A 27,409-nucleotide genomic window follows, 5' to 3' on the forward strand; every position below is an offset into this window, starting at 1 on the left:
GCTTTGGGGAGTGGTACCTGCTTTGGCGTTGTAGGAGAACCTGTTGAGGTATTTTGAGCACTGGGATGACTTCCTGTGTTGACAGCTGGTCTTAATTTTTACTCTTTGTGTCAGGGTTTCCCTAAATCCACACATGGACCATGAGAGACAGCCTGTGGCTGGGAATTCAACCTAGAGAGGTGACCCATGGGTCCTGTCTGCTTGCTGTTGTCAATCCCCTCTTTTCCTTTCAACATGAAGAGGAGGCTACCAGAGTCATATTTTCCCCCAAAGCTGCTTCCCATGATCCTTCATGCAAGTGTCCAAGTTCACTTCTAATTCTGCAATTTCACCTTTAATAAATTATGCTCTTCCAAGGATGTTCAACTCTCAGCCAGGGAGGAAGGGTTAGTGAGCCTCAACCAGTAAAAAGGGTGGGATTTTCCTTTGTGAAATCAGGTTGGCTGGTCCTGAGACGGTCGCAGTGTTGTTTCCACAATGAAAAGGGTGCTAAGAGTTTGTCTAGAAGATGGTGGCTTGCTGGCTTCACACTGGTGCTTATAGCAGTCCTGTTCCTGTCTGACGGGGAGTAAGGGCAGAAACAAATATTTATTGAGCCCTTTCTGTGGCCCAAGCAAATTATGAGACGTATCCTTGAGTGGGACGTAGCCTTCTTCATTTCTATACCCTCACTATCAGCCGTCTTGCCAGTTGGTTGGATGGATGGATGAGCAGGTGCTTGGATGGGTACCTGGGGGAATGAGATGCCAAGAGGAAGTAAGCGCCTGAACATGCCGTGATGACTATGAGAAAGGAAAGTGGGAGACAGAGTCGAGCACTTAGGGACCCATTTGACATCAAGAGAGAAAGGGTATTTATAGGATATTTCAGGTTTGTGCAGCACAGGTGGGAGATCTGGATGAGAGGCAACGTAGTTCGGGGGGTCATCAGTCTGGGTCAGGGGAACATTTAAGTGGTAGGATTGGCCTGGACGACCCAGGAGGGCCTTCTAACCCCGCAATTCTATTATAATTCATTGTGAGAAGTCACCTGGTCAGGCAACACTCTGTACAAATTTAAGGTGTACAGCATCGTGACTTGACTTACATACATTATGAAATGATGACCACAGTAAGTTTAGTGAACATCCATCATCATACAGATACAAAACCAAAGAAAAAGAAACCAAAATTTTCCTTGTGATGAGAATTCCTAGGATTTACTCTCTTAATAACTTTATATATAATATACAGCAGTGTTAATTATATTAATCATGTGGTACATTATATCCCATGTTCTTATTTATCTTATAACCAGAAGTTTGTATCTTTTGAAATCATTTTCATTCAATTTTCAACCCCTATAGGAAATTAAATTTCTCTGAATGTCTAGCTTCTGAAAAATTCAAAACATAGGCAATACCGGATCTATTTCTACTATGGCAAAACAGCAACAAGCTGCTCAGGTAAGGAGTACCGGGCCCTTTATACGGGGCATCGGTTTCCCTCTGGTCACTTCCCACCCAGCTTGCCTCCTTCGTTGAAATGACATACCTGGTGGCTATAGGTATTCTGGTTTGTCTCCTACACAGGAAATCATCTGGGGGATGGAGAGTGGAAGCACGTTAAAACGCAAATTCCTAGGCCACCACAGGGTCACACTGGTAGGCTTGGTCGGGCTGGTGCCTGGGAATCCACATTTTAACAAAACTGCCAGGTGTTGCAGGCGTCTGATTCTCCTTCTTAAGCTTACCCAGTGCACATAAATGGGTGCAGATACCCAGAGGAGACACAAAAACAGAACAGACACTAAAACTATGTGCCTTTGACTCCCAAACCTGAAACACCTGTAGGTTTTTGAAAATCATGCGTTTTGGGGGCTCCTATCTCAGAGATTCTAATTCCATCGAAAAGGGTCCAGTAATCCACATAGAATAATTCTCATGTGCAAGCAGGTTTGGGAGCCACTGTTAGATTTGTAACATGCTAATCACGTGTATGTTGAGGGCCAATGTCAGGAGATGGAGGAGGGAGGAGTACAGCCTCCTAAATCTCTACCAGTCAGTGTGGAGAGAATCCCTGCTGCCACACTGGGTGATGGAGGAAGGTTTTGCCGAGGAGATAAGTTTCCGAAACTGCTTTGGTACATTGACAGACGATGGGGTAAAAACATCCCATGCCCAGAGTACAGTTGTGGGGAAATGCAAAGGTGGGAGCAGACCCAGGGAGTTTTCAGGAGGAACAACTAAGGAGCGGGAAAGCCGAGGAGGTGAGGTTGTGTTTCACTCACTTTAGTTTATCTCGATGGCAGATAAAAACTGCTTGTATGAAGGGAGGTGCTTTCTCACGTTTATTAAATTTTCATGTTTATAAAATTACAGGGATTGTTAAAAGCAGAAAGCCACTTTTGTAATATAATGAACAATAGGAGACATGTCCTTTCTCTAAATACTTGGCATTGACCTCCCATAACAAAATCTTGAGACCAAACCTGAGCCTCCCGGCAATTTTTGTATCCAGCTTTCTGGCAAGCCAAGCCATTGTCTCTCCCTTTCCTCCTGCCTGTCTCTCTGTTACATGGAATGAGGAGGCAGGAAGCCCAGGGATCACCTTGGTTAATCAGGTATCAAGAGCTGCTTTCATCACCATGGAAACATGACACTCCTATGGAAGACAGAGAAACCTCTCATCTATTTTTCAAGGTGGTTTTACATCCCAGGATAATATCCTTTCTGAAAACAAAAAAACAGGAAGATATACATATACACACAATTACCTTACATAGTATGTTGAACGCTGCTGAATTTTATTCATCAGACTGTAGAACAGTTTTCATTTTTGCTCAAAGCAAAATTTTCCAGAAGTCAGATGGTAAACTAGGTGTGCTTGAGTCCTCCAGGGAAATAGACTTCTAAAGACCCAGATAAACTTGTCCTGCAAGGGGTCTGCTAAACCGTCTAGCCCAAGAAGTCTTTGCAGACATGTTCCTTCCCCCTTCTTCCCCCTCCTGCCTCCGGTGGGCTATGTAAGGGTGTTGGAAGCGAAATACTTTGTAAAACACTGAATTCCTCCTCCTCTTGCATCCTGTCTCAGGCTGTTTTCTTGTGTCCTTCAAAATATTAGCCAAATTTTAAGAATTCCATGACTTTGGAGACTCCATGCCATTTTTAAACCCCTAATAACGGGTTTTGATTTTGCAGGCACCGTGAAAACTCCGTGCACGTTATTTCCCCCATAGTCCGACAGTTCATCTCAATGCTGAACCAGAAACTACTGGGGAGTAGACAGCCTTTCCCACGGCCCTGTGTATATTAGGATAGGTGCACAGAAATAAGAGTAAACTTGCCTTTTCCCCCCTCTACTGCTTTGGACTAATACTAGTTCTCTTATGCTGTGGAATTCTAATACTTTTGAATCTCTTGTTTCTAAAGCATTAAGTTAGGAGTGGAGAAACCCCATAAGATTCACTTCCCTGTAGGATCACTTGTTTTCTTTAATATTTTTAGATTTTATTTACTCTAATAAAAAAGAAGGCCAGTGTGGTTGAAGCATTGATTTTTATCTCCTACTGGAGCACTACCCTTTATGGCATTTAACTGGCAAAATAATGATTTAAAATATCTTGCTAAAGGAGACATGCCAGACCTTTTTTTTTTTTTCTCCCAGTGTAACAAGAAGTTAAACTCTTTTATAGGGTTAATGAGTCAGGACCTGGACAAAAATGCCTCTAAGTGTCTGACAGAGTTAAGGGAAAGAGGTGAGATACCAATTAAGTAATTTTCTTTTCTTTAGAAGCAAAAACTTGAGTTTTGAAAATTTTGAATATAAACATACTATCTTGGCATAGAAAAACTTTTTCAAGGGTTAATCCTAATCTCAGGCAACTGAGAAACTACTGCAGGATTTACTCTGAACTCCAGATACTCTCCCGCTCTCTCGAGACATGTGAGAAGAATTGTATATGGGGAAGGGAATTCCTTTCTTGACCATCAGTGCCCTCACTCTGTGAACCAAGAGCTGAGTTTCAATATAAATATTATTGCTGGCCAGGTCCTTTTTAAAACCTAGCCATAGAATCTGACTGTCAGAGAGTGTTTATTCTTGGTCTTGCTATCAATTCTCCCTAAAATGGAAAACCTACAACAAAGGATGCAGTAAAACGCTGCTCAGGGCAGGATTGTGTCAGCCCGAGAGGCAGTTACAGGGAGATCATATTAAGGGATTTGCACTTACACCCTTGGCCCTGGCCCAGCCAAGGCTGGGAAAAAGACTCCCACTTCTCCAGCCCAAAACCAATGATGTAAATTAACTCTACAAGGAGCCATGTCCTCTGGCCTCCTTTCCCCTGAGGTGATCTTGGTGCTTGTATAAGCGGTTTGGTTATTGAGGCCCAAAGTAGTTTGCAAAAAGGAGGTGCCTAACTGCATTAGAGAAATTTGCGTTGGAGTTAAAATGTTAAGTCTCATCTTCTAGAATTGGCTTTGTATCATTTTGGGTATTTCCTTCAAATGCTAATGAAAGTTCAAGAATACTAATCCGATCCTGTTGGCCAAGCCAAGCCAGTCAGGGCAGGCATCCAGCTGAAAATTATTTTTCCTTGTCTACATGTGGATATTCTGTACCATGTAAACAAGAGGCACAGCAAGGCCCCGGGTGACGGTGTTCCTCCCACGCTAGCCCAGACCTCCCTCGTGTCCCTACACTGCTCGCTCTCTTAGCTTTCCCTGGCCCTTACCTCCTCCTGGTCAGTGCCTGATGGCTCTGGGCACTGAGGACCTTACACGTGGGCCCCTCAGGCACCCAGAGGGCAGCTTAGTGCACGAGGTTATACGTCAGAATGGTGTGATCGTACCTCGGTTCCGCCTCTTCTTACCTGCACATGTTTATGTAACTTATTTATCTCCTTACACCTGTTTCCCTTCTGTAAACTAGAGGTCACAACATTGATTGACTTAGTTGGGTTCTGAGGATTGAAGGTAACGTCTATGGGGTTCCTGGCACGCCAGAGAGCCTCCCCCAAAAGGTGGCTGCTGTTACCCTGCCGCCTGCCCCTCCTGCAGCCCCTGCTCACCAGGACACCACAGGAGAAGGAAGAATCCCAGTTCTCAGTGTCATTTTGTGTCACTCTCCCCAGCTTTGCAGGATCCTGAACAGTCAGTGCTGGGGTTTCTGGGAGCTGTGGGGGTTCTTTACCCCTGACCGTCAGTTGTGAATTCCTGACTCTCCACTCCGCAGGGCAGAACACCTACACTGAGCATCCTCTTCCTATCATTCAGCCAACAAATATTTATTGAGTACCCTGTATGTAACAGGCACTGTTCTAGCAAACTCCCTAACTTCAAGGAGCTTAGGTTCTAAGGGGGAAATACATAAAATAAATAAATACAAGATGCCAGGTCGTCTAGCTGTGTGCTGTGATAAATACGTGGAAGACGGAAGAGAGCGGAAGCAGAGTAGAGATGGGATGCTATTTTAGACATGGAGGTCAGGGGAGATTCTTTGAGAAGTTGGCTAAGTTTGGTAGAAACTTGACTGCAATAAGAGCAAGCCATGCAGTGACCTGGGAAGACAGCATTCCTGGCTAAGAGGCACAAGGACTGGAAAGGCTCTGGGCCTGGAGTGAGCTTGGTGTATTTGAAGAAAAACAAGGCAGCCAGCGAGGCTGGGGTGGAGTGAAGGAGTAGGGGATCGGGGAGCAACATGATGTAGACCCTCAAAGGCCACTGTTGGGAGTTTGGTTTCATGGAGAAGAGAGCAGGGGAGGGGTGGACCCGACATGCATGTTGAAAGGACTGGTCTGAGTGCCGGGCAGAGCAGAGACTGGGAACGAAAGCAGAAGTAGATCAGTTAGAACGCTCTTTCCACAATCTGGGCAACTGTTGATGGTGCTTTATTTTGGGTGCTGAAAAGTAGTTTTGAAGATAATGGTTTTGGAGGCCTGGTGAGGGTACAAGCCTGATCCGAGTCCGTGAGGAAACGGGAGAAGGTGAAGAGACAGCAAGAACAGACTGCTCTTACTTTGCTCCGAAGAGGGGTTGGGGAATGGAGCAGTTGCTGGGGGCATGTGGAGTTAGGGTGCTTTTAAGATGGGAGAAATTTCTGCATGGTTGTATGCTGATCGCAGTGATCCTGAGAAGGAGGAAGAATTTATCAGACAAAGAGATAAAGGGTAATTGCTGGAGCCAATGTTCTTGAATAGCCAGAGGGTTGTTCAGATGAGAGCCGGCACAGAGCATCGCTGGTAACAGGAGGGAAGGCAGCACCCAGGCTCGGATGCGGGCGCGGAGACGGGTGTGATGCTGGGAGTTGTGGAAGGCTGGGGAAGACAGGAGGAAGTTTGAAATAAATTCCTAGCAGAGTGGGAGAGGGAATAAACCCTGGCAGTGGGGGATGGGGGGCGCGGTGCTGTGCAGCACAAGAGCTCACCTGAAGAACACAGCCGTGAATCTAAAGTGAGACCAGTCAGCATATGTCCCTGTGTTTTCCTCCAGGTTCAGCTGCCTGATGCCGGCTTGAATAGGCAGAGATTTAGCTGGAGTTTCACTGAGCACTTTAGACAGAGAAGGTAGGGGCTAGGGGGTCACTGCAATGAAGAACCAGAGAATCTTGGCTTCGAAGGAGGGGTTGTGGGGCACTGTGGAGGGATCCAGCGGCTGAGGTCTTGGTCTTGTGGCTAAAGAATCTTCAGCATCTAAGCACTAGATAGAGCAGTGAGACTAAGGGCGAGGTGTGGGTGCAGAGGTGAGAGTGGCTACTCGGAACTGCGGGAGTGGGGAGGGTGCTGTCGTTGGTGTAATGGTGACTGTGCTTTCTCACTTGTGAAAAGTGAAGTGTGATCTGCGGGGTTACTGAGAGAACACTTACACCTACATACCTACAGCAAAGATACATACATACATACAACTACTCACACCTACGTACATATGTACATACATACATAGAGCTACAGCAAGGCCTCAGTTACCCAGCCTTGCCAGCCACTGAGAATCCCACTCACGTGAACCTTCCAGAAAGCAAATACATAAAGCATACATTTTATTTTAATAATTGTGATAGGATTCTTTCTGGTGGCCAGTTAACTGAGTAGCTTTAATCATGTTGCTACGGAGATTGTACTTGCACAGAATGCATGCACAGAGAGAGAAAGAGGAAGAGAACGTGTGAGCACTTTAAGGATGATTTACCATAAGCCAGTATCTTCAAAGATCAGCCATTTCCAGGAAGTTAACAAAGTCTTCATAAGGTAATACATTTCTATTTTAATAACAGATGTAGGAAGGGGACTCTAATTATTTGCTGATCTTATTTATTTCCAGTCAATAGCAATAAGCAGGAAATTAATATTAGTAAAGACACGGAAACACAGTGAGAGTCAGATTCACGTAACCCCAGATTCAGAGGTGAGAACCTGTGCAGTAAGTGCCAAGCACTCCGTGTGCTGAGGAGGCCAGAGCAGACCTTAGACTGATAGCCTGTGACTGGATCCAGATGAGGCCTCGTCTAGAGTTGAGTGGTAAGTACTTTTAAAACTGGGGAGGATAAAGTTGGCATTTCAAGTATGTTAAGGGAATGCAGATTATTCCAGAAACAGTGATGGGACCACTGCTAGCTTTCTGGAAGTAAAAACAGCAGTAAAGCTGCCTTCCTGTCTCACTCAACAAAATTAATGCTTGACATATTAAAGATTTAAGAATTAAAAAATGAAACCAAAAAGTCATTAAAGAAACCAGATGTGTATTTTTATAAACTTGAAGTGATGACTTCTTTTAAAGAATGACAGTGAGGCCCAGACTCATGTGATTACACACACACACACACACACACACACACACACACACACACACCCGTATTTTCCATATGACTGGCAAATGGCTTGTTTCCCTAATATACAAAGAACTCTTTAAATCAATAGGAAAAGACAAGCAACCAGAGACAAAAGGGCAAAGGTCATGAGCAGCATTTCATAAAGAAGAAACATAAGAGAAGTAAATATATGAAAAGACATTTTCAATAATCATTGATGAAATAGTGAGCTATTTCTCACCTACTAGATTGGGCAGAGGTTATAAATGTTAACACAGTGTTGGCAAGGGGGTGGGGGCAAACTGTCATACCAGTGGAAAGGGGTTTGAATTTGCATCACCTCTTCGTACATCCCTTGAATTCCACAATTCTGTATCTAGGAATACATTATAAGTTCAAGACTTCGTCCTCCTCCGGAGGTGACATGAGGACCATAAAGAAGGCCATTGTGTTCTCTTCCTCCTGCCACAACACAAGATGCCCTTCCACTACAAATCGAAACCAATCCTCAAAGAGGTTATAATTTGAAGTGACTGCCCATCTTCCCCGAAAAGGCCACAGAGACTAATATTCCCGTCACTCCTTCCCTGCCTTTTAGTACAGCGGCCGCCAGAAGTCTAAGCTTCTGATGTTACTTTCCCACCAGCGTCGCTCTTGACAGCCGCTCTTTGGACCCAGTCTCCCGCCCTACGCGGGACCCAGGCTCTTCTTACAGAATTCAGCCGTTACCAGCAGAATCCTTTGAACCCCGCTGCTTTCTAGTCCCACCCCCTCTTGACTACCCAAGGAGGTTCCTCTGGCACTTGCCCCGTCTCCGTCTGGAACACTGGATAGTCCTTTACACAGGAGAGATCCCATAGCGCAGTAAACATGCCTTAAGATCTCCCATTTAAAAAAACCAAACCAAACCAAAAAGTCTTCTTTTGACTTGACTTCACTTTCTTCCAGTTAATTCTCCATTTCTCTGTTCTCTGCTAGAGGAAAGCTTCTTGAAAGAACTGTTTCATACTTTCCATCTTCGCTTCCTCACCTCCTATCTTCTCTCTGGTAAGTATTTTTACTGGAGTATAAGTAACCTGCTGGGAGGTGCACAAGGTATACAACTCAATGACTTATAAAGTGAACACACCATGTACCAACCCCCGGTTCAAGAACAGAACGCTGTCCAAATCCCAGAAATCTTGTTCCCTCTTCCACTTACTACCATCCCCTCCTCCCTCAAAATAACTACTGTTATTACTTTTAACACATTGCTTTGCCTGTTTTTGAAAAAATTGTTTTGAAACAATGCCGTATATCATATTTTCTTTTGCCCAACATTATGTTGGTGAGGTTCACTCAAGGTGTGGTAGGTAGCAGAGGTCAGATCACAAGGGCCTGAGAAGTCCAGGTAAGGATGTTTTCATTTTTTCTGAGTGAAATGAAGCCTTCGGAAGGTTTTAACAGAGGAGGAACATCACATGATTTTTGCACTAAAAGGTTCACTTGACTGCTACCCTGGGAACAGACTGTGGGCTAGAGGGTGAGGGCGAACATGAAACCAGAGAGACTGGATAGAGCGCTACTGCAACAATCCAGTCACATTATTCAATTCTTCAGCTTTAAAAAGAAAAGGCATTTTAGGTCAGTCCCCCAGTGGAGCTAAATCAAAGGAGCAATAATAAACCGAGCTCAGTGTTGGATCTGCAATAATTAGGCCGGCTATGGCAATTTGGGCCCAGAAAATAATTAACACCTTCACAACAAAAATAGCCTTAGGAAGCAACTGTAAATTTTCAAAATTAGGATAATTTATGGCTGGGAATAAATAGACATTGTCAATATTTTGCAACTGTGGGTCTTAAAAGTAATACTTCATCAAACATAGAACGTAAACTCAAGGCTAGAAAATCAAACTAATTTCAGTTCCAAGGGGGAAGAACAGGATAGTAGTGACTCATCAAAAGCTGAGTGACAGGCAGTGTTGAAACTGGATTTGCCTGGACAGATATAATTGGAGTTACAATAAGACACTACCCAGCTGTATGGGTACTTTGCGTATTATTTACACTTATTCTTGTTATTCTTAGCATTTATGGTATCACAAAGATTTGCTTTCTACGTTACAGATGTTTTCAGATGACTTAGTTGAAACCAAGGATTACCTGTGGTTGGGTCTTCAGCTATGACTGTACATTTTTTTCTTGGTCCTGAAAATTCTCAGCTTTTGAATTGGAAGTTTTAACACTTCTACTGAGATCCAAATATTTGGTCCCGTGTTAGTTTTCACAGCACCCTGGGCAGAAAATGGGGCTGGTCTTGGTTGATTTTAAATCTAGGAACATGACACACCCCTATCTTAAACCATACCCAACAATCTACTCAGAATGCATTGAAGACTTAAATACAAGATCTGAAACTGTAAAAATCCTAGAAGAATATACAGGGGGTAAACTCCTCAGCATTGGTCTCCGCAGTGCGTTTTTGGATTTGACAGCAAATGCAAAAATAAACAAGTGGGATTACATCAAACTAAAAAGCTTCTACACAGCAAAGGACACCATCAACAAAGCAAAAAGGCAGATTATTAAATGGAAGAAGATATTTGCAAACCACGTCTGATAAGGGGTAATATCCAAAATATATAAGGGACTCATACAACTCAATACAAATAAATACCCCAATTAAAAGAAAGGCAAAGTATCTGGATAGACCTTTTTCCAAAGGAAATATGCAAAGGGTCAGCAGGTACATGAAAAAGTGTTCCACATCACTAATTGTCAGGGAAACGCAAATCAAAACCACAATGAGATGTACACGTGCACCTGTTAGGATACCTATTATCAAAAAGACAAGGGATAACAAATGTTCATAAGGATGTGGAGAAAAGGGAATCCATGTGCACTGTTGGTGGGAATGGAAATTGGTGCAGCCAGTATGGAAAACAGTATGGTAGTTCCTCAGAAACTTAAAAATAGAACTATCCTATGATCCAGCAATCCCACTCCTAGGTAAATACCCAAAGGAAATGAAGTCATTATCTGGAAGAGCTGTCTGTACTCCCATGTTCATTGCAACATTATTCTCAATAGCCAAGGAATGGAAACAACCTAAGTGTCTGTCAACAGTGAATGGATAGAGAAGATGTGAGATGTCTGTATCTGTATCTAACAACTATATCAAACTACTTAGGTTGTTTCCATACCTTGGCTATATCTGTGAGGGATACACACACACACACACACACACACACACACACACACACACACACATATGTATATATGTATATATACACATACATATACATACACACACAAATATACAAATGCATATAGATATATACATATATATATATTCACCCCCCTAAATCCTGTCCCCAAACACAATGGAATAGTATTCTTTTTTCTTTTTTAAAAAGAACTCCTGCCATTTATGACAACATGGATAAACCTGGAGGGCATTACGCTAAGTGAAGTAAGCCCAACAGAGAAAGACAAACACTTGGAGGTATCACTTAAATGTGGGATCTAAAAAAAATGTCAAGCTCATCAAAACAAGAAGGTAGAAGAGTGGTCACCTGCGGGTGGGGGAAATGGGGGTGAGGTTGGCAGAAGGATACAAACTTTCAGTTAGAAGATGGATATGTTCTGAGGAGCTCATGTGTAGCATGGTGACTATAACTAATAAGACCACATTGTATAACTGAAATTTGCTAAGAGAGAACTTTAAAAAGTTCTCACCAAAAAGGTTAATATGTGAAAGAAAATAAGTACCTCTAGGAACATGACAAATAATATCAGACCATTTCTCTGTCCAGTTTGGTAATCTGCCCAGGGTAGTGGCACTGATGTGTATTTTTGTGGGGAAACCTGGATGCCTGCCTCATGCAATGTTGATATTAAAAGATGAGAGGTGTACCAAATACAATCCTCTCACTTATTTACCAGTTAAAGACTTCTTGCTAATGCATATACCTGGGCCTTTTGTTTTTGCTTACTTTATTTTCCACTTCTACCACCTTTAAAGAAATGCTCCCCTTTGGGGCAGAATTCTTCAAAAAGGTTTTACTTTTTGGCTCAAATTCCTGTCTCGAATTCTCTCTTAAACCCACTTCTACAAGTTTTTGCCCCCAATGTAGTCTTGCTCAGGTAACCAAAAGCCTGGGTGTTGCTGTCTCAACACCAACTGCTCAATGTTTGTTTTTTCTACCAACCTACTGGAGACAGTTCCTTTGCCTGTATCTTCTGACCAGAAACAGTGATTCAAACAGGAGTCTGGAGCCAGGTTGCCCATGAAGTCCAACCTCCATCATGTACCAGTGGGTGACGAGGAACAGGTTACCCTGCCCCTCTATGCCTTGGTTTCCCCCTCTGTGAAAGTGAGGAGTTTGCAGGACCTGCCTCTCAAGGTTGCAGTAAAATTAAATGAGCGTGTGGGCTCGGCGCACAGGAACCATGCGTTGTGTGTTAGCTGCTATTATTACTGTCGGCAGTGGTGATGCTGTTGTTCCCATCTGAGGCCTGTGGGGCCAAGTAAGTTGTGTGCCAATAGCTCACTCCCCACAAATCCTACTGGGTAAGCAGTTGCCACTGCTTCTTCCTCAGGCTGCTTTGTTCCACTCCTTGCCTGCTCAAGGCACCAATCAGTGCCTTTGCTGATGGCCGCTGCTCCTGTGTGTGTGTGGGGGGGGGGGGGGATAGGGGGTTTTAAGAGAGGAGGGTGATCACTGACAGAGTAGCAGCAGGTCTGTGAACCCAGCACCCCACGATGTAGGAAATGCTAGCAATAGACTGGCCTTTGTCTCTTTACGTCTGGTGTCTCGAATACAATTTCCAGGTCTGCAAAGACAGGGAGGGTATCCTCTGTTTCTCCCAAGTCCCTGCACACTGCTGTCCTTAGGTAGCTAAGTCAACAGCCCTCAATCTCTTTTCTGCCGAGCCACACAGTGGCTGCCATTCACCTTTTCTCTCAAGGGGATGCTCAAGATTCTCTGACGTTCCCCACACAGAGCCAGCGGCAGTTGTACCCTGTTCTCTGTCTAGAATGCAAAGAAGAGTGACAATAATACAGGAACACATTTTAGTTGGCTCCAGTTCACTTTTTAAAAAGTAAATAATATGCAAGCCTCTCCTTACTGTTAGTAATAAGCTACTCGCGACACCTCATGCTGATCGCTGCCACCATTTTCACAGGAAACCTAGGTAAGATCTGATGGAACAGTGACGCCAGGGAGTCACGAGGAGATCGGATGAGGGAGGTGTTTATCCCTATTTCCCAGGAAGCATACTGGGGCCTTTCTTTCCAGCTTGACCCTCCTGCAGGAGCAGAAAGTTCCTGGCCTAAAAGGGCTTAAAGGTCTCTCCCTTTCTCCTTAGCCTGCATAGAAGACAGGAATTCATTGTTCAGGTGAGAGCAGTGATTCTCAGTGGCTGGTGACCAAGATAAAGAATAATCCCAATGTTTTTATGATACCAACTTCTGAAAGTAATGTTTGGCAAAATTTTCCAGCATAATGGGAATATAAAGAAGATGCAGAATAATTATGAAAGGGAGAGGTTTGGCGGGAGGAGTCGTATCAGGTCAAAGGGCTGGGGGCTGGTTGACGTACTGTGTGAAAAGACTGCATTAAAGAGAGGATGGGGTTAAAGCAAAACAAAAGCTGATCTCTTGATTACCTTTCTCCCAACCATTCCTCTTCCTCTCTCAGTGAAAAACAAATCCGTTCCTCTCCACGCTGGAAAACTCTGAGTCATCCTTGACCCCTCCCTTTCTCTCACACCCTCCATCTGCTTGACATGACGTTACTAGCAGCTGACCACTTCACCCCAGCTCTGCTGCACCCGTCCCAGGCCAAGCCACCAGCAACTCCCCACCAGGTTATTGCACCAGCCTCTAACTGGTCTCCCTGCTTCCACCCCTGTCCCTCCACAACCTGGTTTTTCACGCAGCTGCTGGGTGACCTTTTAAATAATCAAATCAGATGTCATCCTTGTGCATACCTCCAGTGGCCTCTCATCTCACTCAGTGAACATCCAGTGCTTTACCATGGGTCTGAGAGAACTCGTGTGACCGCAGTCCTTGCAACCTTCCCATGTCATCTTGGACAATTCTTCCCCTCCATCGCCCTGCTCCAGTCCCAGTGGTCACCTGGGTGTTCCCTGAACAAGCCCACCTCAAGGACTCTGCAGTTCTTTCTGAATGAAGCTTCTTCTTCCCCAGGTTTGCTTGGCTAACTTATTTCATTCAGGTCACTGTTCAGAGGCTTCCTCCCTAAAGAGGCCTGGCCCTTCCCTATGGGCAGCGTGATCCTAGGCACCTGCTGCAGTGCCTGTGGGCAAGCTGGCAAAGTCAAGATTTCTAGAATGTGCTTTTTCAGAACCTAAAATGGAAAGCTTAAGTTTGAGAGATTGATTAAGATCAAATATTCATCCATTACCAGCAGCACAGTGTTGCTTTTCCACTACAAATTCCTCCTTCGCTGGTTTTAAAAAATGGTAATTTGGGAAATTTTGGAATTTAAAACCATTTTTTTAAACAGGGGTGTGTCTTCTCGTAACTCAGGTTTTTCATGCTGGCGTTGACTGTGTTTTATCCACTCCAAGTTCCAGAGACCCTTAATTACAAAAGCTTCCCAGGGAAGCACACGGTGAAGCCAATTGTATTGACTAGAAAGAAAATAGCAAATTAATAGACCTAATGACTGGTAGTCTAAGATATTCATGAAGGGCTTTTTTCTCCCCACTTCTTCAAAACATAGGTGTAATGTTATGTGGGGTCAGGAAGGTCATAACTTATTTTGACAGTTTAAATCCCCATAGCTATTTATTTATGAGGCTTTGGGCATTCTGTAGTCCCCTAATCCAATCACGTGGTGAAAATTATGCTCGGGTGTGAATTCCTGCATAGAATATGCAACCCCTTCTCCTATTCACTCAGACCTTTTGCATCTCAAGGGAGATGAGCAGCTGTTGTGGAGCCCAGTTCTGAGTTAGAAGGAGCCCCGAGGAGGCCCTGGTGGGGTTGGAGGGAGGGCACATGGGGAGCCTGGGGGAGACGCGGCACGTGGTTGTTACAGTGCCTCCCCACCAGCCAGGCTGTGGATCCTGCCAGCCTGCTGGCACGCTCGCTCAGTGCTGGGCTTGGGGGGCATGACCAGGCTGCAGCGCTGACACTGGAAGTTCCCTCCTGCTCTGGGGAGACCCTGTCATGACTTCTGCCCTTGGGCCTGACAGCTGGGCGCCCAGCGTCTCCCCCCACCCCACCCCCTGCTGTCATTGATAGGTGGCCAGTGATTAGTAATTGGGTCCATCAGCCATGTGGGAGGCACGTGCCCCAGCTCTATGAGTGACCTGTGAGTCAACGTGGAAATTCCCTGCACACTGTGCTTTTGTATCTAGAAACCAAAGGTTGTTAAAAGTTCAATTCCTGCCCCTGGGAGAGTTACAGCTCAGCAAACCACTGCTCCAGGGAAGAATTACTTCTTTCTCTACCACCCTGGCTGTAGGGTCATTCTCTGTTTTTTCTCTATTTTTTTCTTTTTTTGCTGACCAGGGAGACGATGACAGAAGTAGGATTACAGCCAGGCCGGGGAGACAGCCACACTAGTTACTCCTAACAGGTTGGGTGCCCTGGGCCAGTTACCCTTGGCTTTCTAAGTTGTCATAGAAAGCATTTAAACAGGCTATTTAAATTTGTGTCCCTTTCTGAACATCCGTCTGTCCACAAGTTAAGGAAGTTTCTCAGACTAAGATCAGTAGCAATTTCATATGCTGTTTCCACGTGGCCGTATCCTCTTCAACGTCAGGGAAAATTAACTGATCGATTTGCCAGTTACCTGTTTCAGTAAAATTTTCAGCATCTTTTTTTCTTCTTTTTCTTTCCTTTTTTTTTTTTTTTTTTGCTTTATTGAGGTATAATTGACAAGATTAAAATATATTTAAAGTGTACAATGTGATAATATACATATACATTATGAAATGATTGCCACAATTGAGTTAATTAACACACCTATCACCTCACATACTTACCTTTTTGGTGTGTGAGAACACTTGTCTACTCTCTTAGCAAATTTCAATTATACTAAACAGTGTTATCAACTATAGTCACCATGCTATACATTAGATCCTCAGACCTTATTCATCTTATAACTGCAGGTTTGTGTCCTTTTGCCAGCCTCTCCCTATTTTCCCACCCCCTAGCCCCTGGCAACCACCATTCTACTGTCTGTTCCTATGATCTTGACTTTTTTTCCCTCTTATATTCCACCTATAAGTTATGCCATGAAATATTTGTCTTTCCCTGGCCTATTTCACTTAGCTTAATGCCCTCCAGGTTTATCCAATGTTGCAAATGGTAGGATATCCTTCCCTTTTAAGACTGAATAATATTCCACTATGTATGTGTGTGTGTGTGTGTGTGTGTATATATATATCTCACATTTCCTTTATCCATTCATCTGCCAGCAGGTACTTAGGTGGTTTCCATACCTTGGCTATTGTAAATAATGCTGCAGTGAACATGAGAGTACAGGTATGTCTTCAAGATAGTAGCTTTATTTCCTTTGGATACAATACCCAGAAGTAGGATTGCTGGAGCATATGACAGCTCTATTTTCAATTTCTTGAGGAACCTCCATCCTGTTTTCCATAGTGGCTGTGCCAGTTTATACTCCCACCAACAGTGCACAAGGGTTTCCTTTTCTTCACATCCTTGCCAGCATCTGTTATCTCTTGTCTTTTTGATAAAAGACATCCTAACAGGTGTGAGGTGGTATCTCATTGTGATGGTTAGTGATGTTGAGCACATTTTCATGTATTTGTTGGCTGTGTGTATAACTTCTTTGGAAAAAATATCTATTCATGTCATTTTCCCTGTTTTTAATTGTCTTTTTTTTCTTTTGAGTTGTTTATTTTGGATATCAACCCCTTGTCAGATAGGTGGTTTTGCTTATATTTTCTTATATTCCATAGATTGACTTTTCATTTTGTTGATGGTGTCCTTTGCTGTGCAGAAGCCTTTCAGTTTGATGTAGCCCCACTGTTTATTTTTGGCGTTGTCTTTGTTTTTGGTGTCACATCCAAAAAAGCCATTGCCAAGACCGAGGTCAAGGAGCTTACCACTTATGTTTTCTTCTTGGACTTTCACAGTTTCAGGTCTTTTGTTCAAGTCTTGTAAATTTTGAGTTGATTTTTGTGTCTTGTGTACGACGGGCATCCAGTTTCGTCCTCTCGTGTGTGGATATCCACTTTTCCCAACACCATTTGAAAAGACTATCTTTTCCTTTTATGATTATGTAACGTCCTTCTTTGTCCCTTGTTACAGTTTTTTGTTACTTAGAATAGTTTTCACTCATAATTAAATGTAAGTGTTTATTTAATTTTAGCGTGTGATCGTTTTTTGCTGGTATATAGAAATGCAGTTGGCTTTTGTGCGTTGATCTTCCAAACTCAGTTATTAATAGCTTCTGTGTAGATTTCATCAAATTCTCTACATCATGTTGTGGGTGAATAGAGACCATTTTACTTCTTCCTTTCCAGTCTGGATGACTCATTCCTTTTTATTGCCTTGTGGCAGTGAACTAGACCTCTAGAACAATGTTAAAGTTGTGAGCATGGACATCATTATTTTGCTCCTGATCTTAGGGGGAAAGCATTCAATCTTTCACCATTAAGTGTGACTTAACTGTAGGTTTTAGTAGCTGCCCTTTTTCCTACTGAGGAGGTTCTCATCTATTCCTAGTGCGGCGAGAAACATACTCAGCGTGGGTCGGTGGGTGTTGGATTTTGTCAAATGTTTTTCCTGGATCAATTTAAATGTTCCATGGTTACAACCTTTTTCCTAAAAAGGTGAATTATATTGTTTGATTTGTAGATGTTAAGTCAACTTTACATTCTTGGTTAAGTCCCACTTGGTCATGAGATTGATTCTATTTATATATTGTTGGACTTGACTTCCTAAAATTTTGTTTAGAAATTTGCATGTATGTTCATGAGGAATATGGATGTCAAGGTTTTTTTCTGAGTCTGTCAGAAATTGCTATAGAGTAATGCTGGTCTCTAGATTGAGTTTGGAAATGTTTTTTCCTCTTTAGTTTTCTGGGAGAGTTTGTATACAACTGGTACTATTTCTTCTTTAATTATTTGGTATAATCCACCAGTGAAGCCATCTAGGACTGCAGTTTCTTTGTGGAAGGTTTTATAAGTACAAACTCCATTTATTTAATAGATAAATGGCTATTTAAGTTATCTATTTCTTTTTGACAAAGCTTCGGTAGTTTGTGTTTTTTAAAGAATTTGTCTTTTTCTTCTGAGTTGTGGGATTTATGGGCATAAAGTTGTTAATAACAGCCCCTTATTATTATTTTAGTACCTGTAAAATCTGTATTGATGTCACCTTTCACATTCCTGATATGGTAATTTGTATCTTCTCTCTTTTTTCTCATGAGTTTCTCTAGAGGTTTATCATTTTATTGATCCTCTCAAAGATCTAGCTTTTGGTTTCATTGATTTTCGCTATTGTTTTTATGTTTTCTATTTTTTTGAGTCATCTCTAATCTTTATTATTTCTTTCCTTAGGTTTTATTTTTTGAAACTAGTTAGAAAGATCAGTGGTGTTTTGTGTAGAGTAATGAAAATGAATTCCTTTTGCCTATATGGTTTTAAGGAATAACACTGACTTCTTGGAGACTCACAGGGCTATTTACTACTCTATTGCAGTAATGAGAAGAAATGACAACAGGAAGCTGAGTGTTGCAGTTTATATAGCTTGTTCTAGAGTTATATAAAGGCTGTGCACAAGTTCCAAATTCAGCATTCTGAGTCTTTACTAATGTGATGAAATCATATAATTTCAACAATAGCCAACATTAAGAAAAAAGGAAATAAAGAACAACCTGCCTTCTGGGTTTTGGTAATTCCTTTACAAATACAATAAACCTTTGTGGGAAAGTTCTCTTGACGTGTTGACATGTTTGTTCTATTCTGGCTGTGAGTTTCATTATGGTAGTCTACCCCTGGGAACATTTTTTTTGTTTTTTCCTAACTACTAGCTTTTTATTCATATTCCCTGAAATGCATTTGCTTTCTAAGTATTTTCTAGGCTTAATAGTATAGTAGAAGGAGCTCTGACTTTTGGGACTGATTTGCTCCCAAATCCTTATTCTGCCACTTTACAATTATGAGAACTTTGGAAAGTTACTTTACTTCATAGTGAGCCTAATTTTCTTAATAAGTAAAAATGGAGCTAAAAAGCTTATGTTAAAAAGTTGTTGTGAGGATTAAATGAGAGAACACATACTAAGTGGCTGCCATATAGTAGCTCCTCGGTAAATTTTAATTCTCTTTTTCATTGTGTAGTAATGAAAATATATTAATACAATGTGTAGATCTGAGACTATAATACAATAGATTTAATTTTTTCTAATAAATGTTACTTCTTAAAAACATTTTTTTGTCCAACTATTTTATTTTATTTTTGGGGGGTACTTAGGTTTGTTTGTTTGTTTGTTTGTTTGTTTATTATTTATTTTTAATGGAGGTAGTGGGGATTGAACCCAGGACCTTAGCACATGCTAAGCACGTGCTCTACCACTGAACTATACCCTCCCGCCAATAACCGTTACTTTTATCATTACATTTTAATGCTTTTGTTAATTTTAATTTCTCTTAAACTCATAATTCACACATAAAGGTGAACTCCTGAGATGGGTCTTGGTACTTGTTGCAAACATAGAATTTAATGTATAAGTAAATTGATTTGGAGCCAATACAGTTCAGTCTTTTCGTGAATTATGCCTTCCTAATAACATTTGTACAATTATATTGAATATAAAAAAGATCGAGGGGAAACATGGCATTTACTTTCCTATGTTGTATGTTCTATAATTGGGAGGTGAGGTGGAAATAGGAGATGTTCTTTTGCCAGTCCTTCACTCCTGCTTCCTGGGATCACTTTCCCAATAGCTTTAAACCTAAGTTCTGGCTGACTGCATCATTTCAGTTGTCTTCATCCATCATTTATTGGGCATCTGAATTGGACATCCGTGCCCACTAGAAAGCTTCTAGTTCTCATCTCTTATTGTATTTGGTTGACAGTCAGTTACAAGTTCACTGGTTTTGGCAGAACTTATTTCCTTGTGGTTACATGAAATCCGTATTTTCTTGCTAGCAGGTGACTGGGGACCACTTTCAGCTTTGAGCAATCAAACATGGTTCTTTGCCATGTGGACCCATAGATGGTTCACAACATGGCTATTTGCTTTGTTCCAGGCCAACAGGAGAACCCCACTGAAGCTTTGAATCTCTCTCACTTCTGTCTCTGACCTCCAGATCCTCTTTTAAAAGGGGCTGACCTGATTAGGTAAAGCCAACCCACGCTTAAGTGGTGGGGATTATATTGGGTGTGTACACAAAGAGGCAGAAATCTTGAGAGGCATTTAGAATTTTTCCTACCAGAAGTTCTTTTATTTACCTTTTAAAAAACTTATATTGGTTTTATTTTGTTGTTTTCTTTTTAACTTCTGAAATTAGATGTTTCGTTCATTTTCTAATGTATTTTCTAAAATCCATTATAATTTCTTCTTGAAACAATGTATTCTTAACAGTATATTAAATTTTCTGTAATGTAAGAGTTTTTAAATTAATTTTCCTTTAATTACTCCTTCTTTACTGTAGGAGAGAATATTGACTGTATGATATCAATACTTGGAAATTTGTTGAGTTTTTTTCCATTTTCTTGTTATAATTCTGTCAGTTCTTGCCTTATATTAATGAGATCATGTTATTCTGTTCATACCAACTCATAGCCAATATATGTTCTTGATCAGTTAAATCTTCTATCACTATGTAAGACCTCTTCATCACTAGAAATTTTTAATTTAAATGTTTTCATCAAGGATCAATATATAACACTTATATGTGTTTCTGTTAAAAGATACTTATTTAATACATATTGTTCAAGCATTAACACTGAACTCAAGCCAACAGCGCTGAATGAAGTTAACCTAACACATGGACTTTCTTGGAAGGCATGTCCCAGCCTTCTAGCACTCAGGAACACTAGACAGTAGTTAAGCACAATGCTTAGGGGGCATTTTCAACAGCAAAATCACCAACAAAGAGCACAAAAATGGGGGAAGCGTGGTGCTAAACAGACTGTGAGAAGGACACATGTTTATACTGTGAGAGCTGAAATGAGACAGAGGCTCTACTTGACATCAGCTGGGAACATGTGTGCAGAAACTCAAATATTTTCTACTCTGCACGACTACGAATGACCATCAAAGTACTGCAGATATTGATTTGGGGCTACAAATAAATTTTAGCAAGTAGGCGAAGCTGCAAATACAGAATTCAGGAACAATGAGGATCAACTGTAGTTGGTCTTCTTTGAAAGTCTTATTCTTCATTTTTGGTGCTCTGCTGTTTTTGGTAGTAGTTTTTGTGTGGATTTTACTTTCATAGTTTTTGACACTTGTTGGCTTCAGAAATCTGGGCGTCTGTCTCTTAATTAGTTTTTTAAAATGCTAAGCTCTGTCTTCTTCAAATATTCCCTTTCCTATTCTCTTTCTCCTCTCTTTCTGGGACTTTATTTAGATATATTTGTTTAACTTTTTACTAAATTATTATTTACGACTCAACTGTTACTATCTTTCATCTCTTCATTTCTCTGTGTTGCATTATGGATTAATTCTTTGGATCCAATTTCCTGTTTGCTAAATCTTTCTGTAGCTGTACAAATCTGATCAAGCCGTTGTTCAGATTTTAATTTCAGTTATTTTATGTTATAATTTTATAACTTTCACAAGTTATTTTTGATACTTTTTCCCAAATTCTTGGTCTTTTTAAAAATACCTTGCTCTTTGCTTGCAACCTGTATCCTTTCTTCAACACACGCATGTATATTTTTATGGCCTATGTTAGGTAACTCCACTATCAGAAATCATTTTGTTTCTAATTCTGTTTTCTTCTGCTTTTTCTAGTTCATACTCATGATGCCTTCTTTACTGATACATTTTGTGATTTATTTTTTAACCACAAATCTGTATTCTTTGGAAGTTTATCAGTGGTGATCTTTTGGGGTCTAGGTTAAAGATGATTTTCTTCAGTGAGGATTTAGTTTGCTTCACCTAAGTGCCTGGGGACCATTTTAAGCTGAATTGAGAGCTTGAAGGTTTTTTGTAGGTCCCCAGGGAGTATGACTTTAGGCTGCAAACCTACATGAGGCCCAGCTTATGTATCCAAATTCTTAGAGAATATTTTCCCACTCTACCCAGCAGCCTCTCTGTCGGCTTAGGGAGGGCACCTTGCTCCTTTGTGCTGTTCCAGGACTTTATGTAGCTTGGACCCACATCATGTTTGAAGCACCAAGCCAGAGAGAAACGGCCAGTTAAAAAATTAGGTTTACAAGTTTCTACTGTATAGCACAGGGAACTATATTCAATATCTTATAGTAACCTATAATGAAAAAGTATATGAAAAGGAATATATGTGTGTATATGGATGACTGAAACATTAAGCTGAACACCAGGAATTGACCCAACATTGTAAACTGACTATACTTCAATCTAAAGAAGGTTAAAAAATTAGTTTTAGAGATCTCATCCATTATGTCTAGAATCCCCTGGTCTACCCTGACGCTCAGAGGAGAATCTCATTTCTCTTCACGACGTCACATGTGCCGCCCTCAGGAGCAACAGAGCACTTGTGGAGAGGGTTCACGCCCGGGGTGAAAACTGGACAGGCTGCTGCACGGCCCCTCCTCACAGTTTCTTGCCCTCCGGCCGAAGGAAAAAGTAAGTGTTCAGTCACTAGGGACAATTAAGAAATGGTGTGGGAAATGCCAGAAAGAGCCTTTACCCCACGGGAAGACGCACAAAGGAAAACTAGAAAGCTGATCATATTCTACAAATCTGTTTCCCACGATTGTGGTGGGCACTAAATATGCCTGGTACCCCAACCCAAGAGCACTGCACGCCCTTGGTTCCAGAGAACTGAAGAGAGATGAATGGGGCAGAGTCAAGTGCCCCTCCTAGAGGGGAAAAACTGGAAGTGCATCTCTTACTGCTGATACCCCTTATGCTCTAATTCTCTCTCTTTTTTAACTTTGTAAGCATCTTTTTCTGACATGATACACAACAGAGACAGAATAAAGACTATGAAAAAGAATATATTTGTGTAACCGAATCACCATGCTGCACGCCAGGAACTAACACAACACTGCAAATCAACGATACTTCAATTTAAAAAAAAAAATAGCAATTAGACTGAGGCTTGCTCACTTAGCTTGGCCTCAGACTCTACCCAGAGCTCTTTTTAAAAAAAATATGTGAAGACATATATAACTTTGAAAGGAAACAATACATGTACAAATGGAAATCATTTCACCTTCTTGGATCAGAAGACAATATGGCAAAAATTTTAACTCTTCCCCAAATTACTGTTTAATTGTAATAAAATTTCAATTGGAATTCAAATGGATTTTTTATTGTGTAATTCTCTTTGAATCTGCATGACGGAACATATTATCTCTGAAGAAGCCAATAAAAGGTATCTGAAAAGAGGTACGTGGTCAACTAAGAATGATTATTGTTTAGTTCTCTTTATCTTCCTTGGTTTCATCTGAAAACTTAACTTAATTTCAGAAAAGAAAAAAGCCCATTTAGATAAGATTGTCCATCAGCTTTGTGACAGCATGAAGTGCAAATGTCCACATGAAAAAGTTTAGCTCGGAGCAGACACACCTGATGGTACCCATCCCTACAGGAAGCAGTGCTCACAACAGCAAGAGCTGTTCATTCTCTTTGTTATGAAATAATAAATTCATTGATTAAAAGACTACGTTTTCCAAAAGAGATTACACTGCACAGTAGAATTTGGTATTGCTTTATAAGCATATGGCCATAGCAACTGGAAAACTGACTTGAATTTTAAAACACAGGACTTTTGAAAAATAGCTGGGCTTGAGATATATGAGCTACATGACCACAGGCAAATGAGGTAATCTCCTTCTGCCTAAGTTCCTTCATCTGTAAGAATGAGGATAGTGATGCCTACCTGGAATGGTTCTTGTGAGGATGAAATAAGCACAGGAAAAAGCAAGCACTCTGTTAACAGGAGCCACTGGCAGAACAGTGTCCAAGCCGTTGTCATCTTGCAGGATGCAGAGCTGTGGCTGGCTGGAGCAGCAGTTGGGGCACTCGGCTTTAACAGCATTAGCTTTGGAGCATTAGAGTGAGATCTCTGTTACCTTCAGATTTTCCTGGAGAAAAGGATGGATTAATTCCAGTCACTTTCATCGGTATAGGAAGTAACATCAGTTTTTGAAAATTACTTTAATTAGGAGTTTCCTGGTCAAGTTTCCTTTCAACTAGGAATTATTATTGAATAGGAGTTAGACATGTCAGACTGCCCTGGAAGTAATGTAGGCACTTCTGTAGTGACTTCTGTCAAATCATGGGGTCCCATTTAGTACCAGTCTGCTGTCCTGACTAAATAACATGACCAGAGTGTAGTGGCTGGTGGGGACTACTTAGTGTGCCCATCTACATAAGTGTCAGTTGCCCCTTGGTATCCTGGAAGGGTTTATGATGCTCAGTTATTTCTAGTGACAGCACCTTTCAACTGCGAGAATCAGACTCAAAGGTGTTTCTTTGGACGTTATCTGCATATCCCAGGTAGAATGAGGAAAGAGGTAAGAGATGGTTGAGTGACTTAAAGTGTTTAAGACATGACCCTGATAGAATATCCATAGGGGTTAGGAGATGAAATTTATTTCTTTGGCAGAAATCACTTGGCATTTGTCACAGGAAAGATAAACAGAAATTCTCATTTCCCTTCTCAAAATACACGTGGCTCCTTACTTTCTTTACACTTACCCCTTGGCCCTTATTTTGATTAGAATTTGAAGGGATAGGCTCTGTACTTTGCATTTAGTTGATTTGGTGAGTTCATTGTACTCCCACCCCTGGGCTACTCAGTAGTTCACAAATCAGTATCGCAGCACTTGTTGAATATGTAACATGCATCTCATTTGAGCTGCATTTTATAACAAATGGTAATTATTTAGTATTTACATAATACTTTGAAAAGTATTTCAGAATAGCTCTTATTAATGGTAAGTAGTCAAATACATAGCAGCTCAGCTGACAAGAGAAAAAAAATGATTTTTCCACTGAAAGGTGTAAGCTCAGGAAGAGAAATACATGTGTATTTGTGTATGTACATGTATTTGGGACAAATACGTGTCTCAAGGGACATGACTGACAGGGGATTAGCTGGACCGAAATGCAGACTGCCCACTGAATCACGCGAAGGTTTTATGGAAGTCTGAGACCTCATCCCCCTCCCTGGACTTTTGTGCAAAACCTGAAGGAAGCTGTGAGCCGCCTGGGCTCTGAGAACATTCCTGCCCCACAAGGGAAAGCTTATGTGAGCTCATGGGGCTGTCCAGCGTTGACCGCCAGCCGTGGCAGGCACAAGGTGTCCACTAGCGAAACCCGGCCTTTAAGTTATCAAGGGCCTGTTGTGACATATCCAGTTATAAGCAGAGGTCACTTGTTTCAAGGGGGACTCAAGTCTTGAGGTCAAGTGGAGATGAGGGGTGGGATCTATGCGCAGATCTGGCCCTTCCCAATTAGGGGGCCTGAGGGTGACACTAGTGTGGGTAGGCTTGGGAGGGTCTGAGGATAGTCCTCCCAGGAGATGCTGCATGGATGTGTCCAGGGCAAGAAGTGATGACAGGGCCATCACATTGGCTGCCATAATTTTGGGAAAGGTGTCAAGCCATGAGGTCACCTAAGTGTGTGTATAGTCAGGGGGAGGAACTGTTTCCTTGTCTTTCCTGAAAGAGGGGGTCTCCCCACTGGGTCACACATCTCACCTCTCTGCGGTGCACGTTTCCTGGTTCCGACCCAGTCCACGTTCTCTTCCCCGGTCCCCAGGCCCGCCATCCGACCAGCCGCAATCTCCAGACAACCACTCCCGGAGACTGGGGAGGTGAGGGGGTCCGCTGCAGCCGGAGGCACTGAGGTGGCGGCGGGGGAGGGCGCGAGGAGGAGGAGGGCCCGGGGCGCAGCCGTGGTGGGTGCGCCCGGCCAGGAGGGGCGGGGGCGCCGGGGCGCGCACGCGGAGCAGGGGAAGGCGGGAGCGGGGAGGGCGTGTGAGCGAGTGAGCCACAAGAAAAGGGAGCGCGCCCGCCGCCGCCGCCGCCGCCCTCCTCGGGAGAGAGGCTGGAGTGAGGCTGTGCGAAGCGCCGCATTTCAATGAGGACCGGCCGAGGCACATCCCTGCACTAGCGGCTGCCGCCGAGTCGCCCGCGCTCCAGCCGCTGCCGCCGCCCAGCTCCGGCCCCGCCGCCGCCGCCGCCTCCGCCGCCCCGCAGCCCGGCCGCGCCCAGCCCGGCGAGGACAGCACCAGGAGGCGCCCCGAGCGCGGCCACAAAGACCCCCGGCGGCGTCTCTCCGCGGACCGGTGCGTGGTTTGCCTTCGCTGGGGAAGGGAGCCGAGGGGAGGGCCGGCCGCGGGCTCCGCCCGGGGCTCCGCAGCGCCCGCTCCTCCCGCAGCCGCGGAGCGCCGAGGGCCGGGCGGGCGCCCCCTCGGCCCGCCGCCGCCCCGCCCCGGCCGCCGTTCCTCGAAAGGCGCTGCCCTGCCCTGGCCGGCCCGGCCCCGGCCGGGGGCGGTGTGTGCGGGCGGCCCCGGGGCTGCTGGCACCTGCCTCTTTTGTCTGGTGCCACCGGGCTGAAAACGGGCGAGCGGGGTCCCCAGGCTTTTCGCCGCGTTGTTGGTGGAGCTGGAGAGCCAGGGCAGAGGAGCTGGGCGAGGTGTTTGTCATTGTCAGAACTGGCCGTGGAGCGAGGACCAAGTCTGCGCCCAGAAGGAGTGGCCGGGCCAGGCCTCTTATTGTGTGTGTGTGTGCTTTCCCGTGTGCGGGAGGGTGGTGTGTGCTTGAGGATGAGGCGATCGGTGCGTGGTGGGTGGCCGCAATGTGGGTGTTGCAAGTACCTTTGCAGGGTCTCAAGTTCCTTCGGGGACAGCGAGGCTGCCTCATGTACAGATTAGTACCTGCAGTGCTAAAAGCCTGCGGAGAAGAAATGGCATTTTCCTCCTCGTGGGAGCGCACGCACAACCCCGCAATGCCCCACAAAAGAGGCTGCTTTTGAAAACCAGGTTTGCTCGGAATCGCTGCTGGATTTGGCCAGGAGATGCTTGTAAGGAGATGGAGTAGATGAAAGGTTTCATTCAGACCGGCTTCCTCTCTCCGCACTTGTGAATGTGTGTCCAGATTATGGTGCACACGCGTTCAGTGGCCACACTGCAGGGTGTTCCGTGAATACGTTTTATGAATGTTTCTAAATATATCTCTTTTCGATGGGAAAGTAGGACAGCGTTTTAAGTATGAACTATCACAGAAATGCGGGTCAGAAAGGATTTTGAGGGAGGTTATATACAGGGACATTGTAAAAGATATGCACGCATCCTGTGCTATCTGTGTCCAGGGTGGTGCGTGCACTCTGAACGTGTGAGCCTCATACTCCATGCCTGTCCATCCACCTACATCCTAATCCCACTGGCAAAACGGGCCTTGGGGCCTCCAGATCCAGCATCTATTTAGATGTGGTAGCGTTTATGCCCAATTATTTCTTGGGGGGGGGG

General features: G+C 43.2%; 2 protein-coding genes across 7 annotated transcripts in view; one reads left to right on the forward strand and one right to left on the reverse strand.

Annotated features, from left to right (window-relative positions):
• Window positions 1-20,793: 20,793 nt before the first annotated feature.
• Window positions 20,794-26,995, reverse strand: LOC116668689 (transcription initiation factor TFIID subunit 4-like). Its single transcript, XM_032496804.1, has 4 exons — window positions 26,881-26,995; window positions 25,638-26,568; window positions 23,813-24,017; window positions 20,794-22,566 (listed from the first exon to the last, which is right to left on the reverse strand). The coding sequence occupies exons 1-3, from the start codon at window positions 26,993-26,995 to the stop codon at window positions 24,008-24,010; spliced, it is 1,056 nt and encodes a 351-aa protein (XP_032352695.1). The 3' UTR covers window positions 20,794-22,566; window positions 23,813-24,007.
• DCLK1 (doublecortin like kinase 1) overlaps window positions 25,918-27,409 on the forward strand; it is a 298,064-nt gene continuing 296,572 nt past the window's right edge. For 4 of the 6 annotated variants that reach the window (XM_032496298.1, XM_032496295.1, XM_032496297.1 and 1 more), the window contains exon 1: window positions 25,919-26,227. The gene's annotated coding sequence lies outside the window, so the exon portion shown is untranslated. Of the gene's footprint in view, window positions 26,228-26,557; window positions 26,578-27,409 lie in introns of those variants that run through there. The other 2 variants (XM_032496299.1, XM_032496296.1) reach the window with 2 other exon arrangements.

The sequence above is a fragment of the Camelus ferus genome, chromosome 14 (assembly GCF_009834535.1).
Source record: "Camelus ferus isolate YT-003-E chromosome 14, BCGSAC_Cfer_1.0, whole genome shotgun sequence".
Taxonomy (NCBI): domain Eukaryota; kingdom Metazoa; phylum Chordata; class Mammalia; order Artiodactyla; family Camelidae; genus Camelus; species Camelus ferus.

Excerpts from the sequence above, each read along its gene's own strand:
- LOC116668689 (XM_032496804.1), bottom strand. The coding sequence starts at position 26,995 with ATGAAACCTTTCATCTACTCCATCTCCTTACAAGCATCTCCTGGCCAA. Across the intron at positions 26,569-26,880 it reads TTGTGGGGCATTGCGGGGTT|CTCCTCTGCCCTGGCTCTCC; the intron begins GTGCGTGCGCTC and ends CACCTCGCCCAG.